General features: G+C 39.7%; 1 protein-coding gene across 3 annotated transcripts in view; it reads right to left on the minus strand.

Moving 5' to 3' along the window:
- The window catches only part of ATP8B4 (ATPase phospholipid transporting 8B4 (putative)), a 236,439-nt gene that overhangs the window by 20,772 nt on the left and 192,734 nt on the right, over positions 1-22,933 (minus strand). For 2 of the 3 annotated variants that reach the window (XM_054701418.1, XM_054701424.1), the window contains exons 24-25: positions 4,614-4,697; positions 1,405-1,650 (exon numbers count right to left, since the gene is read on the minus strand). In XM_054701418.1, coding sequence (XP_054557393.1) covers positions 1,405-1,650; positions 4,614-4,697 — 330 coding nt within the window. Of the gene's footprint in view, positions 1-1,404; positions 1,651-4,613; positions 4,698-14,724; positions 14,821-22,933 lie in introns of all 3 variants that reach the window. The other variant, XM_054701414.1, reaches the window with a different exon arrangement.

The following is a 22,933-nucleotide window of genomic DNA, read 5'->3' on the forward strand; positions in this document are numbered from 1 at the left end:
TATATAGGAATACCAACAGATTCTTTTCAATTATAAAGATAAAATTAACCCCAATATACAGCATTAATTGTGAGAACCAGTTGCAGTAAAAACATATAGTATCCATCACATCTAATGATGAATTTTCCAGGTAATCTGTTGTCCTCACTTATATAGCACATAATATTAACGACAACTTAAAGAAAGTTTCCCATTTGATTTTTCCTTCAGATGTTGGACTTTTGTTTCAGTTAGGACCTTTGAAATCATCTCTTGGATTACCAAGTGTAGTGGCAAGCAACCAGCTACAGAGCAGATAGGGGCCTGCTAGTCTTTACTCTTTCTCTAGGCCTTCTCTGGTGTGCTCTTGTGATTGTCCTCTCATACTTTCTACCATACCTGTTCTCTGTGTGACATCACCCTTATATCCTCAGACTCCGGGCGCAGGGGTGCACACTTACCCATACCCACCCCATATTACAGGTATCCACCATCAGGCATGCGTGCCCCAAGCCCATGCTCCCAAGGCAAGAGGTGATAGCCACAGAAGTCAGCAGCAGCGTAAAAGCCTGACCAATCTTCATTTACCCTATACCAGCTAATAACTCTGACTTGAAGGGGAGTGCAACCACTAAAAATATCTCTCTATACATTACACAGTTGCCCTCCCTACCAGAAGGCGAATCAGGAGAACTGAAGTGTGCCATCATAACAAGCAGTGGATCACTGAATTCTCTGGGCTGAAACTACAGGAACACAGAGTGTTGATTCAGTGATTCAAAGACAACAAAACAAAGCAGAAGTTGCACTGCTCAATATACCCACCCAGAGGGACAGATTTGCATGGTTCCAAAAGTTTGGTGAACTCTAACTCAATATTGCATGGCAGTATCCACCATTTACATGAAAAGGATTGAGAAACAAAACTAAAGACACATTTCAAGAAGGTCAATAGACCATCACAAATTACTAAATCAGAAGCACTTCATTAAAATTTGAGATTCAGGTTTGCCACATATATAACAGTCTCTTGAATAATTTCACAGATATTTCACTGCCACATGTCAGATCTCACCTTAAAACCCGGGGAGTTTTTAAGTCTTATGAAAATCAAAGTTTCTCTTTATCATTGTCATTTTTTTCTTCAAACACCAGAAGGAAGTCATAGTATGATCGTTTCTCTTTCTGCACAATGCTCAGTCCCAGGAAGGAAATCTCTGTGAGGTTTCTATCAATATGGAGCTTAGACACCTAATGCTGATCCCCCACATCTGGTAATTTAAAGATTCCTGATTTCATCTCAAAATGTATAGTTACAAAGAAAACCCCAGTATTCCTTTAGTATTAATTCCCCTTCCCAACAAGTAGACAAAATTTTTTAAAGTTGCAAACTCATCAAGTTAAGATGTTTCCACCAAGAGTTACCTGTACACTGACTACAATGACCAAAGACGTGGCCATGGTGACTGCGAAAGACTGGTAGTCGTCAATGTGGCCCCCATCTTCTCCGGCCAAGTTGTAAAAGGCCCCATAGGGGATGAAGAAAAGCACTAATGAGGTGTAGATTCCATGGGCCATGCAGATGAAAAATTTACGCTTGTTAAAAAGTAGATTCAGTTGTCCAGGTTCATAGAGCTGGGGATAGTCCATGCTGCTCCGTTCACTCACATCCTGTCAACACAGTATTTTATTTCTTTTTTTTTTTAAAGATTTATTTATTATTTATTTATACAAGCACTGGGTACAGTCAGAAGTGTGGGAGGGTGAGAGAATTCACCAGAGCCAGAGCGGGGAGCAGAGCAGGCAGATGACGAAGCACACTGCTGAGGGGAGCGACAGGTGGCAGGAGAGGTCTGCGTGCCATGTGGGACCCTCTCCGGCAGCCGGGGATCGAACCGGCACCGCAGAGGCCAAGGGCAGCTTCGCAACCCAGCGCTCAACCGCTGCGCCACCGGGGAGGCTCAACACAGTATTATTTCAATGGCTGAAACCTTAGGAAAAGTCACAGAAGCCTCGAATTGTGCATCTCCAGAAATAGCAAGTGCATGCATAAAAATGCCCTAATGTGCATTATTCATTATCTTGTTTTGACTCCCGCAATAACCCAGAAGATAATAAATTGGCCCCTACTTTACAAAGGAGGAAATAGTATCTTCAAGAGATTCATGAGAGTTCACACAACTTCTATAGCAGATCAAGAACTTGATTTGCACCCAGATGTCTGGTTTCAAAATGAAGCTTCCTTCCTATTCTCTCTACAGCTGTGCTCTTGCTCCCAGAATTCAAAGACATCACATGAGGGCAATAGGTGTAGGGGCCAATGGCCACAGCAGTGAGTGGTAGTGACCAGGAGATGGCAGCAAAGAGCTGTGGAACCTGAATTGGTATATCTGCATCCACAGCTTTGTAGGAGGGTGAGTAGAAGGAAGGGAACAAGGAAAGGGAAAATTGTATGCGTCATCCTAGGGGGAGGGAGCTAAGTATTCTGCCCAGTGAAGATTCCAATGCAGATACCAGGTACCCAGGACAAAGATATTAAGCACCATGAAAAGGCATCATATTTAGCACCAAAAGGGCCCTGGAAAAACGAAAGCATTACTTCTCAAACTTAATGTGCACACAGATCACCTGGGGAGCAGATTATGATTCAGTAGTTTTGGTGTGGAGACAGAAACAGCATCTCCACCTATAAAGTAATGCTGATAACCACTCTGTGAGCAACAAGGCCAAATGCCAAAACCAAAAAGGAGAACATGGATTGCCGACTGGGGACATCATGGACCCCCAGTGGGGAAAAGCAGAGAATGAAACAGGCAAGAACTCTGGGGGCAAATCAATCCCCTTCCTGCTTGTGGGATGACCCAGGTCTTGCCAAATGAAGGATATTCACATAGTCACTTTAGGAAGTACTGTTTTGTGATGCTGTTGGGGGTTTCTTTTCATAGTCCAGTGAGTGATGGGGTTACATGCACAGACTCTGTCAATTCTGAGTTCAAATCCTGCCACTGTTGTTTACTAGATGTGCAGTCTTGGACCTGTTTCTTAACGTGTCTAAACCTCAGTTCCTCATTTCCATAACGCACATAACAGTACCTCCCTCGTAGTACCACTGTCATGATAAATGGAGGCGTAAACTATTCAGCAGAGTTCTTGCCTTACTAGAAGTAATAAATAGCAGATGTTTCTATAAATAACAAATAGAATAATGATCGTAATAATAATAGCAATAGTGTTGCAACCTCAGAGTCAAGTGTCCTGGTGCAAGGACACTAACTGGTTGTATGGTTTGAGGGCAGTGACCTGAACCTCTGACAACTGGTTTCCTCTCTATAAAATAAGTGGACAAATAGGTGATCGCTGAGGGCCTCAAGCACAGGGTTCCATGAGCCTATGAAGGGCCAAAGTTGACAATGAGGGAAAAGAGAGAGGTAGGTACTCAACTTTATGCCAATAAGGCGACTTAATACACTTTTTTTCAAATTGCACAATAACCATCTTTTCCCAGAAATTGCTTTATTTTTATTATTTTATTCCACATTCTGGGAAGCTACAAAACACCAAGAGAAGAAACACTTGTAAACATGGGAACTTGGAAATAAATGTGCTTAATTCTTTATGTCTCAGGTCTTTAGGAGTTCATTACATTTTGTAGAATTCTGCAAAATATTCCATTCACAAATTGTTCTTTTAACATATGAGAAGTGAGACAACTGACTACAAAGTCACAGAATGGGAGAATGAAGTAAGCTCATTATGTGAAGATTTATATTTTGCAATAGCCAGCTTTAGGCCAGAAAATGGTCTAACAAAAGTCTGGAGAAAATCTGGTCTTCTTAAAAACACTTCAAAAAAATTTTTTTTCAAATAATACTCTCTAATTGTGCCATGGAAACTCCTCTGGCTAGCCTTCCACTTCCCCATAGGGAGCCAAACCTTTCCCCTTCCAGGAAGTACCTTCCAAGGCTCTGAATGTGCCAAGGATCTACCATCTTTGTAACTGATTCCCTCAATCCTCCCTTCTCAAGCACCATGAGCTAGATGGGAACACTGTATCCATTCTCTCCATGGCTACAGGCTTCATGCCCTCCCCTCCTTTTAGGAGGATGTTATGCTGGCCTATTGTTCCTGTTTCGGGCTGTGCTGGCCAACTGAGTCTCACCACATATGCTAGCCCTTTACCCTCCAACCTAGTTCCTAATACTGCATGGTCCTCCATAATCTCCCAGAGGCTAATACAGCATTTTCTAATGATTGAGCCACAAGGCATTAGTTCTGAAGCTATACGGAAAATGAGGCTATATGAATAGGTGCTATGTGGAAAATAAGTAAATGAAAGTGGAGTCATATGAGTTTGGAAATTGTTGTACTATAATGAATTTAAAGAGACTGTTTCCTGCAGGACTTCTTAGAGACTTTAGAGTAATAATGTGGGTGTGGCTCTCAAAGAGGAGAATAGCCAAACTTTGATCAAAGAACCCTTTTGGGGAGGTCGGGCATCTGGAAGGGTTTTTGATCCATCAACACCTATTAAAACAACTGAACTCCTAGGACTCTTTCCATGTTTTGTGTTTTCTACTTAGAAACTAAAGGCATCAACAGAGCAAAACACGTTATAAAGATATAGAAAAACGTACCTGGTCAAAAATCCCCATGGCTAGAACAGGCAGCGATGTATAGACAATGTTAAAAAGAGTAATGAACCACTGGTCATAAACGGTCTGGAAAGAAATAACACAGCAGTGAGAAACACAATCCATCATAGTGAGAATATTCACTGTTAGTTTCTTGGATTAAATATCTCAGTTTTCTAAGGTGGGCAGAGTTCAGTTTTGGAGTCAGACAAACATGAATTCTTCCCCAGGTTCTATACTTCTGAATGGGCTCTTCTGTCATAGTGGGATATCAGAGTTCTCTAAACTTCAATTTCTTCATCCCTAAAATGAAGTCCTATGCTCCCTGCAGAGTTACTTGGGGGTGGTAGTGAAAGATGATCATATGTAGGATACCTAATTTTATGCTGGACACATACAAAAGAGTAGACATATGTGTATGGGTGAGAAGGGAATGAATAAGCAAGTGAGTTAGAAGGTAGTAATCTCTAGGGAGGAAAGGAGACTAGGAAATATGGCAGGGTTGTAACTGTAATAAGGTAATTGGAAAAGATTTCACTGGAAAGTGACATCTGAGAAAAGATCTGAGGAACATAAGAAAATGAAATATGCAGCTTTCAGGAATAGGAGCATTCCACAGCACAAGTGAATCCCATGAAAACCCCCTGAAGCAAGAAGCCATCTGGTATGTTCAAAGGACAGCAAGACAGCATTTGACTTAAGTAAAAGAACTATAAGGAGAATAACAGATGGCAAAGAAGTAAGGAGGAAGAGCTTAGGTAGGTAACTGTGACTAACTCCCTAAGCTACATGAGATGACAGTAGAGGATTTTGAGCAAAGGAGCCATCTGATCCAATTTATACTTTAACAAGATCACTCAGGATACTGTGTTGAAACAGATAGAAGAGGAGCAATTGTGGAAAGCGGGAAACCCAAAGTGGTCCAAACGAAAAATAAAGTTGGGTGGGCCAGGTGACCAGCAGTGAGACGTGTTGAATTTTGCATATACTCTGAAGTGTATTTTCTTCTTAGAGAAGTTCTGAGAGCAATAAGAAATGTTAAATGCAAGTGTTCCAGAGAGAGAAGCTAAAGGTAGAGTCTAAATAGTTATGTAAATAAGGCTATCCTTTAAGATTTGTCATATGCATGGAGATTATATTGTAGAGAAAATATTTTGGTATCTTTCTTGCTAAATCTTAATTGAGATGGCTCTATGTGTTGGCATTATTGTTTATTTTTTATTTGGCTGAATATTTATTCAATGAAAGAGGAAGTGAATGCAGTCTTCAATAGTCAAACCTTGCACTGTTGGGTCAGAGCTCCACAGGTGGTTTTATTCAACACTGAATAAACCAGTCACTGTGAAATAGCCTGAATATTATATTCTGAGCAAGGTTATATCCTGTGCAAAGCAATAAGAATCATGGGTATTCCTGTGGTCAGTCACCTTGTAGGGAGTTCAATCTTCAGGGTAAAAATGAATGTATAAAGGAAAAGGAGTAGAGGGGTAGGTGAGGGTAGGATATTTTCCCTTATCTCAGAAATTTGGAGCCTGGAATTCATGTAAGAAAGACATGCTCAAAGTCCTTCTCTTTGAGGGTAGGTCAAAAGTAAGCAGAAAACTTGAGTTCTACCAATTCAACTTTTTTTGTGTTATTCTTTTAGTATTCTATGAGTCCTATTAAACTCAAAGCTTATTTCAATTTGGCATAAGGATTTGAAAAAGGGTTCTATGTTCAGTGATATGTTGATGAGTATGTAACACTGACACTTTTTTTAATGCCCCATTTTGTAGCATTTACCAACATAAATAGTGTTATTATCTCTCCCATAGATGTTTGAGAAGTGATATTACTAAATGTAGAGTTGAGAAGAGATGTGCCATAGCACATGATTACACAGATTCAATAGATATAAATTCTGTCATACAGATTCAATAGATATAAATAATTTCAAGGGCTTAAATACTAAAACATTGTAAATAGGAAGTGATGAGTATTGAGTATTTATGAACTTTGATTCTAACATAATTAGAAACATATACCACTATACAAAGCTGTGAAACTACCAAGAGTTCAAGACAAAGAATATTGAAAGTGGGTTGAGGGGAAAAAGCAGGTAACCTACAAAGGAACTCTTATCAGGCTTGCATCATACATCTATGAGGAAATACTCTTAAAATGGCTATCTTGCCAAAACAATATAGACTTATTGCAATCACTGTCAAAATTCTAATGGCATTCTTTAAGGAATTAAAGTAAACATTACTAGAAATTAATGTGACACCAAAAAGGAGACATATAGCCAAAGCAATCAACAAAAAAGAACAAATGTAATGTTCTCCCATGTTTCAAATTATACTACAAAGCAATCCTAATCAAATATGTGTAATATGGGAAGAAAAATAGGCACACAGACCAATGGCATAAAGTCAAGAGCCCAGAAATAAATCCACACTTATATGGATAGTCATTTTACAACCTAGAATCCAAGAACATCCACTGAGAAAGAAAAGTCTATTCAACAAATGATACTGGGAATTTGGGTAACCACATGCAAAGGAATGAAATTAGACCACTACCTCACACCATACAAAAATTAATTCAAAATAAGTCAAAGACTTGCATGTAATACATGAAAACATAAAATACATACAAGCAAAATGTTTCTCCTATTCAGAAGAGTGTCCATCCAAAGAAAACAAAAACAATACTTAGAAGGGATAGATGCACTCCTGTGTCCATTACAGCACTATTTACAATAGCTAGGTTATTGAAACAACCTAAATATCAAACAACACATAAATAAAGATGTTATATACACACTCTTTGACACTGGCTTCAGTGATGTCTGGGGACTTGACTTCAAAGGCAAGGGAAATAAAGGCAAAGTAAACAAGACTTCTGGACAGTGAAAGAAAGGATCATTAAAATAAAAACACACTCTTGTGAATTGGAGAAAAAAATTGCACATCATACATCCAACAAGGGCTTAGTATCAAAATCTACAAAAAACTCTTACAACTCAACAACAATAAAACCAAAATAACCCAAACATAAAATGTGCAGATAAGCTGGACACTTCTCCAAAGAAGATATACAGATAGTTATCATGACAAATGCTCATCATCAGTTATTATCAGGAAAATGCACATCAAAACCACAACAAGATACCAACTAACACATGTGAGGGTGATGCATATCAAAAAATCCCAAAACAAAAAGTGTTGGCAAGGATGTGGAGTAAAAGAAACCCTCCTACACTGTTAGTGAGAATGTAGACTTGCCCAGCCACTGTGAAAATCAGTATGAAGATTTCTCAAGACATTAAAAATAGATCTGCCATATGATCCAGCAATTCTTCCCATAGATCTCTACCCAAAGAGTACATAGACACTGCTTCAAAGATATAGATGCACTCCTATGTTCATTGTGGCACTATTTATAACAACCAAGTTATGGAAACAACCTAAGTACCCAAGAGCAAATGAGTAGATAAATATGTATTATATATACACAATGGAATACTACTCAACTATTAAAAAAAGTTGAAATCTTGCATTTGTGTCAACAAGGGTGGAACTAAAGAGGATTATGTCATGTGATATGAGTAAAAGGAGAAAAAGAAATGCTGGATTATTTCACTCTCATTTGTAGGATAAAAAGAAACAAAATAAAGAAATTGACAGAACTAAACCAAAACAAACCCTTGAAATCTGACCACAGAACTGAGTCTACCAGAAAGGGAAGTTGAGGTGTGGAGGCAAGTTAAGGAAGGGTCTCCCCAAAAGACTAGGGTGGAAGATTATTCAAGCTTTGATGGTGGGTGTGGTCTGATAACATACATTCTTAGAAGTGTGAACCTATACGCCTAAAACATATACAGTATTTTAAACTGACACATCTCAATCAACATAATAAATGAAAATCACAAATCAGAAATATGCATAAGGTATGGAATGGAGAGAACAATGTAGTATATTGATATGATTATAGAATTATAAAAGCAAAGAACTATAGCTATATCCCAAACCACAAACTGAGAAAAACCACATAATGATTAGCAAAAGAAGCCATATGATTCCTTTTCAACAAAGTTGAAAACTGTGCTAATCTATTCTATGTTGTTCAGGGATTCATACTCATATGGTTAAGTTATAAAATAAAGCAAAAGAAAGTGATTATAAAAATGACAATGTTTACCTTCAGAGAGGATGGAAAGGGTGTGAATGGACAAGGAGGGGTTGCCCATTCTGGGGGGTTGACAACTGGATCATGAATATATCGTTGTTTGTTTAACAACAATTTATTAAGCTCATATTTATGTACTATCTACTTTTTTGTAGATTTGTTATGTTTTACAGTTAAAAAAAAAAAGCATGGTGCTTTTTATAGTCAGAGTCTGGTGCGACTTTGGATGGTGATAGGATTTAGAAAATTCTGATGCCTGTGCCAAACACCAGGCCAATTAAAGCAGTATCTTAAAGGATGGGATAATCCAGGCCACAGCAGTTTTAAAAGTTTTCCAGGTTAACCAATGTTCTAAGGTGAAGCCAAGATTGAGGATTTCACTCACCACCATCCAAAGAAAGTCAATAGCTGAAAAAAATTCGTTATTGATGGCATCTGACTTTCATTTCATGACTGTCATACGGGAAATAAAAGAGTAGAAAGCAGTTGAAGTGAAGCGTGTGCCCCAGGCAGAAAGTGGTGCTATCAAAACACCTCTCCCCTCCCCCTGACTTCCATTTACTGCAGAGAGATAATTTCAGGTATTAGGAAGAAAAAAAATTCTGGGAAATTATGACATGCTAAACTGTGAGCAGCTGAGGGACTGGCATAAAGTGCCATCATTATCCAAACAGGCTAGGATTAAAACCTACAATTACTTGACAGCAATATTTGCAAACTGGCACTCCAATTTGAAGGGCCATTTTCACAACTGGGGTAAGAGATGACAGCAGGGAAAAAGCAATTTCGTGGAAGGATTTTTGCTGCCACTCAGAATCACAACAGCAAAAGGAAAAAGAACCAGCAGATGTTTACTGAGCATCTAATACAAACTGGGCACAGATTAAAGGAGTTTAAATATATTGATTCATTAAATCCTTACAATAATCTTATTAGGTAGGTACTATTAATAGATCTCAATGTCATACATCAAATACATTTTAAAAGTGTGGTCTAGGGCCCTTGTAGGGAACCCACAATGTCAAAGCTATTTTCAAAATAATTCTAGGTTTTTTGCTTGTCCTTTTCACTCATACAGTTGTATGAGTATATAGGGCGTGTGATATCAAAGCCAGCTAAAAGCAGAAGCAGATATGAGAACCCAACTGCCTCCTATTATGTCAAATACTGAGATTAAGTGTGAAGCAATGGCATGCTTCTCACTTGATTTTTGTTTTGGAAAATAGTCTCTTTTTTTCCCATTAAAATATTCATTTACATAAACATGTCTTCTATTATTTCTAATGAATTCATAATAAATGTTTAAATTTTTCTCCATTTTAATTTCCATATGATAAATATTGAGAGGGAGGATCCTAAGATCACAAAGTTTGAAAATGACTGGCTTAGCAAGCATCAGGACCAAGTTGTAATCCAGGTACTCACACCTCAGCATCGACAACATTGACCAGGCATGAAGCCATCTCTCTCAATTAATGGGATCATTTGACCTATTTCCCTAAAGGCCTTCCCCCAACCCTCCACATTGCTTACATAATTGAGCGTATACAATAAATAGTATTTTGTCTGCTGGTTTTGTTTTTTTGTTTTTTTGTGTGGGACCCTCACTGGCGGCTGGGGAACGAACCCTATTTGCAGAGGCTGCCCAGCACTCAACCGCTGCGCCACCAGGGGAGGCCCTGGTTTTGTTATTTAAAATGATAACAGTGGCATTTGCTGAGGTTAAAACCCTCCAATGACTTCCCATTTTGCTTGAAATGAAATCTACACTTTTCATCCCTGTCTAAAACCCATCTTGATCCCATGCCTGCCTACCTTTTCAACTTTATCTCTCTTTATTCTCCCTCACAAATTGAGCTTCAGTTTCTCCAATTGTCTTTCTTGAACTTACCAGGCTCATTCCTACCTCTGGACATTTGTACCTACTATGCCCTATGCCTATAATACTTTAATCGCAGGATATTAATATGAAAGTTACCTTCTAAACCTTTAACTCCAGTGTCACCTTATCAATAGGACTTTTTACAGTCCCTGATTCTTTCTTAATAACAATTGTGAAATTATCTTACTGATTTACTTATTTGTTCTCTCTTCATCCCACTAGAATACAATCTCCATGAAATAGAGACAGTCACATCTATAACTTCAATATCTCTTCAACGTAGTTCTATAAATATTTGTTGGATTATTTTATAACTTTTTATAAATGTTATACATTTAACTCACTACTAGGCATCCCCCTGAGGATGTGCCACAGTCTTAGGTCCAGACCTGTACCCATTCTCACACCCCTTTAACCAGGCTTGCCTTTTGTGTTCTCTGAGTTTCTGACAAAAATCACATCCACACTAGCACCCGACAGTAATTTGATATTTCTGTATCTCTTGCTCCAACACTCCACATTAAATGAATTCTAAATCCCGCTGACTTAACCACACCAGAAACTTATGTTCCTGCCCAAGCCACTCTTCACTTCCATCACTTTCCTCCTATTGTTTCCTCTGCTTAAATTCCTCTCTCACTTCACTATGACTGATCCTAGAAGAGTAGCCCAGAAAGAGATCTCCAGAAAACCTTTGCAAATCCTTCACATCCCCTTCCTGCAGGACTGGGTTCCAGGCCACTCTCTGCTGGTCTCATGATACTCCACACCTACTGCTTCATAACTATCAACTTATAATTATTATGTGCCCATTCCCAGGCCCACCTCATTAGATTGTGAGCTCCCCAGGAGAAGGTGATACAACTCATAAGTTATACAACTTATCTGTGGGGTCTAAGAACCTAACTCATTGCCTGGCACGTGGCAAGTATTTCAACAAAATGAGCTACCTTAAGGGCAGGCTGGGGGTGTCAGAACCAGAACTGTGTGTGTGCGTCAGTAAACCACTTTCTGAGTCTTAGTTTCCTTGTCTATAAAATAGGGATTAGATGGAGGCTGTAATGATCACAACGAAATGAAGTAAATGTCAGTGTATTGTCACCTGATAAACAGATAACACTCAAAAGTGAGCACCTTTGGGCCTCCCTGGTGGCGCAGCGGTTGAGCGCTGGGTTGCAAAGCTGCCTGCAGCCTCTGCAGCACTGGTTCGATCCCCGGCCACCAGCGAGGGTCCCACATGGCGCGCAGACCTCTCCTGCCGCCCGCTGCTCCCCTCAGCAGTGTACTTCGGTCCTTCTGCCTGCTTTGCTCCCTGCTCTGGTGAATTCTCTCACCCTCCCGTGCTTCTGACTGTACCCAGTGCTTGCATAAATAAATAAATAAATCTTTAAAAAAAAAAAGTGAGCACCATTGTTATGGATGAAAGGAAGGAGGGAGGAAGAAAGGAAGGAGCATATAAGAATCCAACCTTCAAGTGATATGTTTAATGGGTAAATAAAAAGGGATGTTTTCCCAATAATTAGACATTCTTTATAAAAATACAATATTTAGACAACTAACCACAGATATTTATGTCTATAATAAGCCGCTATATTAATGAAAGTAATAGAAAATTACAGTAAAGCAAAGAAAATGAATACCTGGATATAATTAGAAAATTAGAGTAAAGAATGTAGAAATTAGAGTAAAAATTAAAGTAAAAAAATTAAAGAAATTTTCAAGAATACTTAATTGTATCAATCACTGCTGATGCTGATGCTAGTTTTGCTTCAGTTTCTACCAAAAGGTGTTTAGCTGAGTCAGTCACCTTCAAAAACACCTTCCCTTCTGATGGGCATTGACTTAGCAGAATTTTTGCTTTTGAGACTTCCACAAGAATTCGAGTCATGAGCAGTATTTCTCCTATAACAGGCTTCTCTCTACCCTTGCAAGGGATCTCCAACTACTCAAATAGTTATATTCAATGCTCCATGTCTCATAGTCCATAGGTACCCATGGAAAAAAATTAAGGCCCCCAGCCCACGTTGGTGACTAGGATTGGCTGGAAGAGAAAAACTTGTCCAGGTAACAACCCATAGGGACCCCACCCCGGTTTCTGCTCTTCCAGGCATGCTTAAGCCTTCTGCCACTCTACTACCCCTCTGCCCCCCACTTACACATGGGTGCCCACATGTAGACTAACCAGTTACCCCAAAGAGAAAGAAAGGGTGGAGGAGGGAGGGGAGAATTCCTATGGAGTCTCCGGTGTGGGAAGCATTCCAGCTGAGACGAGACCAGAAGAATGGTGCTGACGCTGTGACTGTGGGAGACTCTAATTATTTATATAAACAGGAGGCCAACACATGAAAATTTGACCTAGGGCCCCCTACTTCTGGGTTTCCAAAGAAAGAAAATTCATTCCCCTGCAAGATGCCACTGGTCACCTTGGAACGCTCTGTGTCTCCTTGCAGGTGAGAAAGAATGGAGAAGAGAGGTGTCTGGCTTTCCAACTTTGCTGTTTTCTTACTTAAAGAAATCCCCTCTGCCTTGCTCCCTTGGTGGGAGTAATTTACCAGGCGTATCAACCGTTTCATAGAGCACAAGAATACTCCAGCTATAAATTAAACCTAAAATAGCTTGAGAAACACAAAAATCTATGATTTATAGAAAACCACATTTAAATAAATCTTAATAAGGTTCTTAAATGGTCACAATGGGCTTTGGCTCTGAGATTATTAGCTTAGCTCCTTGTTCAAACTACCCCTTTGTTCTGAAGTACCTCCCTGGAGTCATGTATCCCCCCCCACCTTTTGCTGTGTGTTATAGAGGAAAACTATATAATGATATTTCTTTATTTGGGGCCTTAAAAAATTTGTCATCTAAAGAAAACACATTGTAGGGTAAATATGAGGGGCTCAGCCTTAGCACATCTGTTGCTGATTTGTATAATTAGTAGAAACCCACTAGCAGGATCCAGGAGGAACAGCTCAAGCTTGAGCACCCTCCCCTGCCTGAGTTTTCCACAGGGCACATCTGGAAAGCCAGGGGGATTGGAGCTGCCCTGCCAGGCTGAGATGGGCTCACAGGTAACCAAATCCATGAAGTCATCAAAGCCTTGAGATTAGTTGCACTCTTGCGCGTCACTTTCCCAACTTTTCATTGTTGAGTTTTCTTATATTGTTTGATAGAACTAAAGTTTTTCTGACCTCGACAAGATAATTGTTTCCATATCATGGCAGAAATGAAAAAAAAAAAGAAAGAAAGAATCCAACCATACACAGCTCTGTATCTCACTGACAAGGACAAATTGTCATCAGATAACATCATCTCACAACTACATGGTGACAGTAGTTGCATAGTTTCAAATGTGAATTTTCTAAATTGAGCCTCAAACAATAACTTTTGTTCTTTTTTTTACTCTATCCCTGGATCAGGTACCGTTCACCTTTATTAAAAACCATGAGGGCATAAGTGCTTTTAAAATAAGTTATATGTTTCCAGTGCATACAAACCCACAGAGGACTCCATGAAAATCATGGGTTTTGATAACAGATTGGGATGAGGCATTTCCTTAAAAAGGATCTATGATTCAGTTTAGAGACTAATCTGACCTTTATCCAAAAATCCTCGAGTCCAGAAATCTGGTTGGAAATCTCATCAGGAGATATGATATTTAAAGTATCTCTCGGTGGCAATTTGGTTGGAGTGCTTGCAGGCAGACTGGCCTCAAGCTTCCAGGTCATTTCAGGAAGCAGTTTGCCTAGGGGTAGACATCACCTTTCTAAGGGCCTAGGCTGTGGGAGATACCGCCCCCCACCAGACATTACTCTGTCAGTAACACAGTTCATACTCTCCCCATAATCATAGCTTATTGTTTCTGGATGTTTCTCCTTTAGAGTCTAAATAAAGCAAATATTTGCCTGGCAGGGGTCCAGAGAAGACAGTTTAAAAAAAAAAAAAAAAAAGATGTAGTCATTCTCTTTTTTCCAAGTCTATGACTACCCAAGTGGTCACTTATAAAGGAGAACATTAAAGCAGTAAAGGGAGATTCAGGACGCATGTTCCAGCACCAGTCTTGCTCACCATGGATCTTTTAGTTCTTGAGAAAGGTGGGTTCTCCTTCAATAAAGTGAGGGTCTGGACTCCACATCTCTGAAATTCCCTAGCAAAGCGAAGATTCTAGATATCAAAAAGACACAGATTTTTTTGTTCTCTGTTCCAGCTGTTTCCTCCATGAAGTCCACTCAGCAAATCAAGCAAAGAGAATCTGGTCCCTCTCAGGCAGATTCTTTCCCCATGTATCCCAAAACAATCACAACAGGGCAAGGTACTGAAGTTTTAAGGAGGGGAAAGCCCATAAACCAAACACAACCCAGTCTGCATCATATCATCCTCCATCTGAGATGTCCTAAGAGCCACCATCCCACAGGCAGTAAATGGACACTTGCCTACCACATCTGGATCAACTTGTACATCTGTCCCAGCCCACCTACCAGGATGGGGTACTGGCTGGAATTAACCGGAGCTATCATCAGAGAATAAGAGCCAGGATAAAACTGACCAGGCCCAGAGAAACAGGCCAAGGTAGTAAAGAAATAGCACATGTCACTTCATTAAGTAATTAAACTGGTGTTTTTGAAAGTCAACATTGTGTCTAAGAAAGCACAATCTATTTACATTTGATCAGATATTTTGGGCTGCGGAATGGATTGCTTCAAAACAATCTGTTAGGAGATGCAGGAAAAAATATTTAGGTACTTAGGAATCATGCTGAGATTCAACAGGGTAGGCCCCAAGACATGGCTCATCCATGACAAATCTAATTCAAAAGACTCTTGTTGGATAAATAAGAGAAAGGTGCATCTGGACTCATTTAACATCAGTTTCACATTCATGAAAATAAAATTGTTCCCAGACTCTAAGTTCCCAGAGGGCAGGAATTGTATCCCTCTGGTTCATCCTGCTGTCCCTGGAGTCCAGCAGAACACTTAGCCTTTGACTGGCACTTAGCTCATCCTTCTTCAATGAATGAGCTTTCAGACTCTATAGCTTCTGTGTCAGAGGATGTGTGTGAGTCTCACTCCTGCTGGAAATGGATAAAGTGTTTGAAGATCAGGGCTGCTAAGAAAGAGTCACTAGACAAATACCTTCTGTTACTAAATGGATGGGTCCTAGAGTTCCTATTACTATTGGCTCCTTTCCACCAGGGAGCATCCAATTCCCCTGAAGCAATTTAGGAGAGAGATGGCAGGGGTGTGGGAAGACCTCAGATGGGTGACTTTCACTAACACATTGCAAACTGTGGCTACCTATTTTTTTTAAGATTTATTTACTTATGCATAAAAGAACTGGGGTACAGGTCAGATGTATGGGATGGGGGTGTGTGTGAGAGGATTCACCAGAGACAGAGTGGGGAGCAGAACAGGCAGACTGACTGAAATACACTGCTGAGGGGAGCAGCGGGCAGGTCAGGAAAGGTCTGCTGCACCACAAACTGGCTATCTAATAGGCTTTGGGGACTGAGAAAACTTTGTCACCTAACATGTGACTTTGGAGGCCAATGTCAACTAAATGATTTCATTGAGGGGGAAAAAGTGTGTCCCCAAAAATGTCCCCTATTCAAATTCTCTGTAGACTAGTCCCCTCCTAAATATGTTTTTTTTTTTCTTTTTATTTGCCTCATTTACAGCATATCGTCCTTAGAAAAACAGGACTATGGGGGGAAAAGCCAGAAGATTTTTCAGTTAAACATCTTCCTAATCAGGACCTCCTAGTGAAAGCAGGGAATGGAAAACGAGACAATGACCCCTGTCAATCCCGATTTCATATCCAAACTTGTCCTCACTGTCAGTTCTCAGTATCACTAACACTAGGCCACTCACCTTTGGGTGTTCATATTGTTCTAGAAGACATTTCCTGCTGTAGAAAATACTGTTAAGTAAGCTGCATATCCAAACTTGTCCTCACTGTCAGTTCTCAGTATCACTAACACTAGGCCACTCACCTTTGGGTGTTCATATTGTTCTAGAAGACATTTCCTGCTGTAGAAAATACTGTTAAGTAAGCTGCTTCTTCCAGCCATGAAATTTTTCAAAGATGTTTCTAAATAAGTTTGTTTTAAATGGAATTTTAGAAATAAAAATTGTAAAATCAGCTAACCGCAGGTCAGTTAGAAAATGCAAAGGTGTAAGGGGAGGCTTTCCTGCCTTTACAGTCTTAACCCTTTACACAAACTTTCCCATGCATCCCTGCAAGCTGCTAGATTTCAGACCATCAGACCTCCCCGTAATTTGTAAACTATTCATACACTCACTGGAGATTGATTGAGCTTCTGAAGTTACACTAGATCCTCACACATTTATCCAGATTCCTTCCTCTCATATTAACTTCAATTGTCATATTTCTGTTAGAGTTATGGATGTATTTCCTTGTGTTCCAGTGACAAAACAAGTTCCAGGACATGTCCTATTCATCAATCTTTTTCTCTTCCCAAAATGACAAACAAGCATTCCTACCAGTAATGACAATGTTGTATGACTCACGACATTGGACAAGGAATAAGTTGTTTAATTAAAAAATTACAATTCAAATCTTCATAACACTACTGGAGAGTATAAATAAATCAAGAGAGTCCTCTCAAAATGAATGATAAGTAGTGTTTTGAAAATAAGATAAGTAGTGTTTTTTAAATAATGGTAAGTCGTGATGATAAGTAGTGCTTTTTAATGATAAGTAGTGCTTTTTAAATAAGAAAAATATGAAGAGCACAGTCTCACATATAAGTGGATATATATTCATATATAATTATTTTTCTAATCGGAAAAAAAAACTATAAGGATAGTGGAAAAGACTTAGGAGTTTAAATGTAAACCCTCCTACCCCCACCACACACACACTCTAACATACAAAATGGGACTGTTTGCCCTCTTTACTAGAGTTGAGTAAGAAAGTGGAAGTTTTTGAAAGAGAGAAACATGAGTAGCCTGTTCCTATGGAGAAAGTATTCTAAGCATCACTTTGTCCTCTGTACATCTTATTGCATCCAAAACACTGTACCTAGGATAAATAACAGGACAATGTCATGTTTTAAACCTGTCACTGTAGAGATACCGATTTCAGAATTTCCTCAAGTGGATTCTGTCTGGCACCTGTTCTATACAGTAAGCATGTCGCTTGGAAAAAACAGGACTCCATGCCAAATAAGTTTGCATAATATATCAAACCTCTTTGACTCCAAGGCATCATATCTTGCAAGAGAAACCACTATTGATGCCAAGATTAGGCCAAATGGAAAGTCCAACATTCTCATAAATCTATGGCAGCAATGAACTGAATCCTTACTGTCAGAATTAAAGAAAAACAAATCTTCACCCCCTAGCTAAAAGGAGAGATGAGAAAAATCTTTCTTGAAAATTTGAGCTGTGAACATATTCAAACTAAGTTTTGATTCAAATTCAAAACATGGTGGAACAGAAAAAGGCAACTCAGGTAGACAGTGTCCCCAGAGAATAGACAGAGCCACACAAATGCTCTCTGGGAAAAGTGTTTTCAGAAATGATATTATCAAGATGGCAATGTAAGTCATTCTCAACTACGTTCTCCCTTACAAGAACGCCAACTGGTCATTACCCACAGATAAGACACCGCTGTGAAAATCGCAGAACACAAATGAGGCTGAAGCATGCCACTGAAGCACAGAGAGTGAGAAGGACACAGGAGAAGGGAAAGAGGAGCAGCCACCCTCAGACTACATCACCCCACCCCCCAGGCCGGCATTGCACTGGACCAAGAGAACTCCCCTGTTTTTCCAATCAGAAAAAGAGAGCCCAACGTAGATAAACAGATCTCCCAGTATTGCAATAAACTCCCCTAGAAACCCATGAGGGCCTTACTCATGTGTATCACTGAGGAATTCTGCAGGACTCAACTACTGAGAATCAGATAGAGGAGGTCCAGACGAGTGGTGGACAAGCAGCATTCCACTAGTGTCAGACCTCATTCAAGCAACACTAGAACAGAAATCCCAAACAGGGCGATGTCCATCTGCATACTGAAGCCAGAGGCTCCCTCTGGTCAGTGAGCTTGGTGAGCAATTCTGCCTGGTTTGGGAATACAGCACAAACCATATTGACCGTGAGGTCTGTGCTATGGTCCAGCTAGACAGGGAAATATATTCATAGCCCCACCCGGCTGATGAGTACAGCCTCCAGAATTCTACTCCCTTCACCAGGAAGCTTGGTTAGAGAAATCAGAGTTCATCCTATACTCTGCTTATAAAGGAAATCAAGACAGCATCTCTATCTGACTATTCAGTATAACCTTTGAACTTTCATAACCAGGGAGTCTGAGCAGTGACCTGGGCCGACTCAAAGCCCAGTCAGTGGCCCCACCCAACCAGAAACTCAGTCTAAAGACTCAATCTGCAGGTGAGTCTGGTCTGCAGAACTGCCCAATTACTGAACACTGAATACAGTCTAGGCAGGCAGGGAGCAGTGTTTAAGCCTGTCCAATCCTGGAACCTAGCCTGAGGCGCCACCTAAGGAGGGAGGCCAGACAGTCACCCCACCAAATTTTGGGTCATACCCTGTGGCCCCACCTGATAACAGAGGACAGCCTGAGGCTCCACACAACTGTGAAACCCTGTCTGTGGCTCTAAAGGACACAATCCCTGCTAGCCTTCTAGTCAGGGAGCACAGTCCAAGATCCCATCTCACCATTAGAAATTGCCCAAACTTGCCCAACCATGGAGTCCAGTCAGAGGAGCTCCTTGACCTCAGAGCATGGCCAGTAGCCTCACCAATCTAGAGACTCTAATAGCAAGCCCTGTCTGTCCACAGGTGCTGCCAACTGATCCACCCAGTACCCCAAGCTGAACTGGGCTCTCTTTGCCTGCTGAAATAAATCTGTAAAATCTGGAAATGGGGAATATTTACTCAACTTTAGAGATAGCAACCAAAGAATAAAAAAATCATGAAGATTCAGATAAAATGACACTACTAAAGGAAATTAATAAGGTTCTAATAACTGACTTTAAAGAAAATTCTGGGCCTCCCTGGTGGCGCAAGGGGTTAAGCACTGCACTATGAAACAATCCACAGCCTCTGCAGCATGAGTTCGATCCCTGGCCTGCCAGGGAGCAACCCACATGGTGCAGCAGATCTCTCCTGTCTCGCCTGCTGCTCCCCTCAGCAGTGTACTTCAGTCAGTCTGCCTGTCTGTTCCCCACTCTGTCTCTGGTGAATCTTCTCAGCCCCCACACCTCTGGCCTGTACCCCAGCTCTTGAATGCATAAATAAATCTTAAAAAAAAATTGCCTTTAAAAAAAAAAGAAAGAAAAGTCTATGGGAAAAGATAAAAATATATTAATATATACATTACTCAAATCCCAGAAGAAGAGAAAAAGGAAAGGACAGAAAGTCTGTTTAAGACAAGCATGACTGATAAGTTCCAAAGCTTGGGAAAGGACAAAAATTCATATTCATGAAGACCAAAGGACCCCACATAGTATGAACTCAAAAAGGGCCACACTGGACATACAATCAAATTGCTATGCAAAGAATCATAACAGAAACTATACAGCAACAAATTGGACCACCTAAAAGAAATGAGTAAGTTCCTAGAAACATAAAACCTACCAAGACTGAATCCTAAGTTAAATGAAAATCTGAACAGGCCAATAATGAGGAAGGAGACGGAGTTAGTAGTCAAAACCTCTCAACACAGAAAAACCTATGACCAAGTGGTTTCACTGGTGAATTCTGCAAATATTTAAGGAATTAGTGGCAATCTTTCTCAACTCTTCCAGGAAACTAATGTGGAGGGAACACTCCCAAATTCATTTCACAAAGTCAGCATTACCCAAAATGCCAAGGCCAGACAAGGACATTACATGGAAAGAAAACTGTAGGCCAATAACCCTAATAAATATAGATGCAAAAAGTCTCAACAAAATAATAGCAAATCAAATTCAACAGCACATTAAAAGAGCATCCACCATCATCAGGAGAGGCTTATCATTGGGGTTCAAGGGTGGTTTAACATACTCAAATCACTAAATATCATACAGATCATAACAGAATGAAATATAAAATTCATCTCAATAGACTCAGTAAAAGCATTCGATAAAATACCACATCCATTAATGGTTTTAAAAAATGGATATATAGATCCCATACAATTCCCACCCTATTTGTTTTGATCCTACTTCCTCTTCCCCCCTGTAGTGTGTCTCTGGTTTATAGTTGCTTGTTGATTTTGATTTTTACTTTATTATAATTAGGTTTTTACCTGGTCCCTTATTTTTACATTGTTGCAAAAATGAAAAATGATGTAAAAAATGTATAAAATTAAAAATATCACTGAAGTATACAATGGAAAAAAAAAGAGATGAGCCTAGAGGGGTAAAAAATGGATATAGAAGGAATTGACCTAATGAGATAGAACAGTGAAGTTCAGGTGGGGAGAAATACAATTCATTGGACAGTAAAACATATATACTATCATTGGAAAATACTGAGCAAAATGCTGATTAGACCAAGAAGTGGAAGCAATCCAAATGTCCTTCAAGGGATAAATGGATAAATCAAATTTAGTGTGTACACACACACACACACACACACACGTACGCATGCATGCACAAACACACACATACCTACCAGAATAATATTTAGCATTAAAAAGGGAGGGAATCCTTTGATATGCTATAACTCCATGAGCCCTAAGGATATTAGGTGAAAAAACCAAGTCACAAAAGACAAATACTGTATGATTCTCCTTACATGAACTATCTACATAGTGAAACTGATAGAAAGTGGAATGATGGTGCCAAGATTAGCAGGGAAGGGAAAACAAAAATTGTTTTCAATGGGTAGAGTTTCAGCTCTACAAGATGAAAAAATTCTGGAGACCTATTGCACAATAACATGTATGAATTATACACATAAAAATGGTTATAACAGTACCTTCCATATATTTTTCAATACAAAATGTTTAAATTATGTTTTAAAAAACTGGTGCAAACCACAATTACAAACCCACTTAAAATGGCTATTGTTAAGTATTGAGCTAATATTGGTAAAACATTTAGATAATGCCTGGCACATAGTAACTTCTATTTAACTGTCAGCCATAATTGTAATATGTCTTATCCCTCCTTGTCATAGCAAAAATATCCTGAGTCCACCTAGAAGATGACACCACAGCACTGATGCCATTACACAGATATTGTCATTGAGTTGCTGACTTTTCCTCTCCAACATTTAATATCAAAGGACTACTTTCCTGACAAGCCTGTCTACTTCTCTGATAAGTCTGAAAACAGAACCCTAAAACCTCCACTACAGACAACTAATAAAATTTGTGCGCTCACTTTACCGTGTCTACCAAGACACCGCTTCCCATACCTGGAGTATAAACTTCAGTAGGCACCACAGCCTGATTATACAAGGGGCTTAGTAAATATTCATTAAATGCATGAAAGTCTTTATAGTAAGACCAAGGGATCCCATCCAGTAAGTATAGGCCTGAGTTTTAATTTGACCAAATCATCATAAAACTAGGGCAAAATGAACACCAGTCCAGGTTTCCTATTCAGTAGTCTAATTGTTCCCTTGCAAAAAGAGGATGTGCCCTGCCCTGTTTAAATCAGCCAAGATCCAGGCAAAGCAAAATAAACCTGAGAAATCCACTTTTCATGCTTCTTAGAATGAAGCAATATATAAATAATTAAGAAATACCTCACTTGTAGCCAAATTCATTATCATCTCAGACTAATATTAGCACAACTGAAAACACATTCTACATTCTGGAATCAGAACATAGAGCTGGAATACATACAGATCTTAAGACCCTGAGCCCCTGTCCCACAATGCTAGTCAGGCTGACACATTTACGTAGACCAGATGTGGAGACTGCAAAGATGGCCGTTGGTGCAGGGAGAGCAAGTGGCAGCTTCCAGAAGTGACCGGAGGCATGTTGGAATGACTCCTTGCTGCATCTATCTCAAGCACGAAAAAGGGCACTAGACGCACCCAACAACAGGAAATGACTACATGCCTTTTTGTGCCAGGTGCCCTTCAAGATAATGGGCTATGCAGCTGATTCAGACGTGCTTCCTTTACTGAAGGAACACATGGTTAAGCTAGATAAAGTCATAATAGGTGGGGTAAATTGGGGAAAGCAACCTTCTTTCCTGAAAGAGACCTCTGTTTTTCTACTGTCCTTGGTTTGATAGAGCTTTCGCTTCAAAACGAGAAGTTTCCACTGTAGAGGTATCAGCCACAGGGTAGGATGG

This window comes from Talpa occidentalis, unplaced genomic scaffold (assembly GCF_014898055.3).
Source record: "Talpa occidentalis isolate TD23 unplaced genomic scaffold, MPIMG_talOcc4v2.1 talOcc4.11, whole genome shotgun sequence".
Taxonomy (NCBI): Eukaryota; Metazoa; Chordata; class Mammalia; order Eulipotyphla; family Talpidae; genus Talpa; species Talpa occidentalis.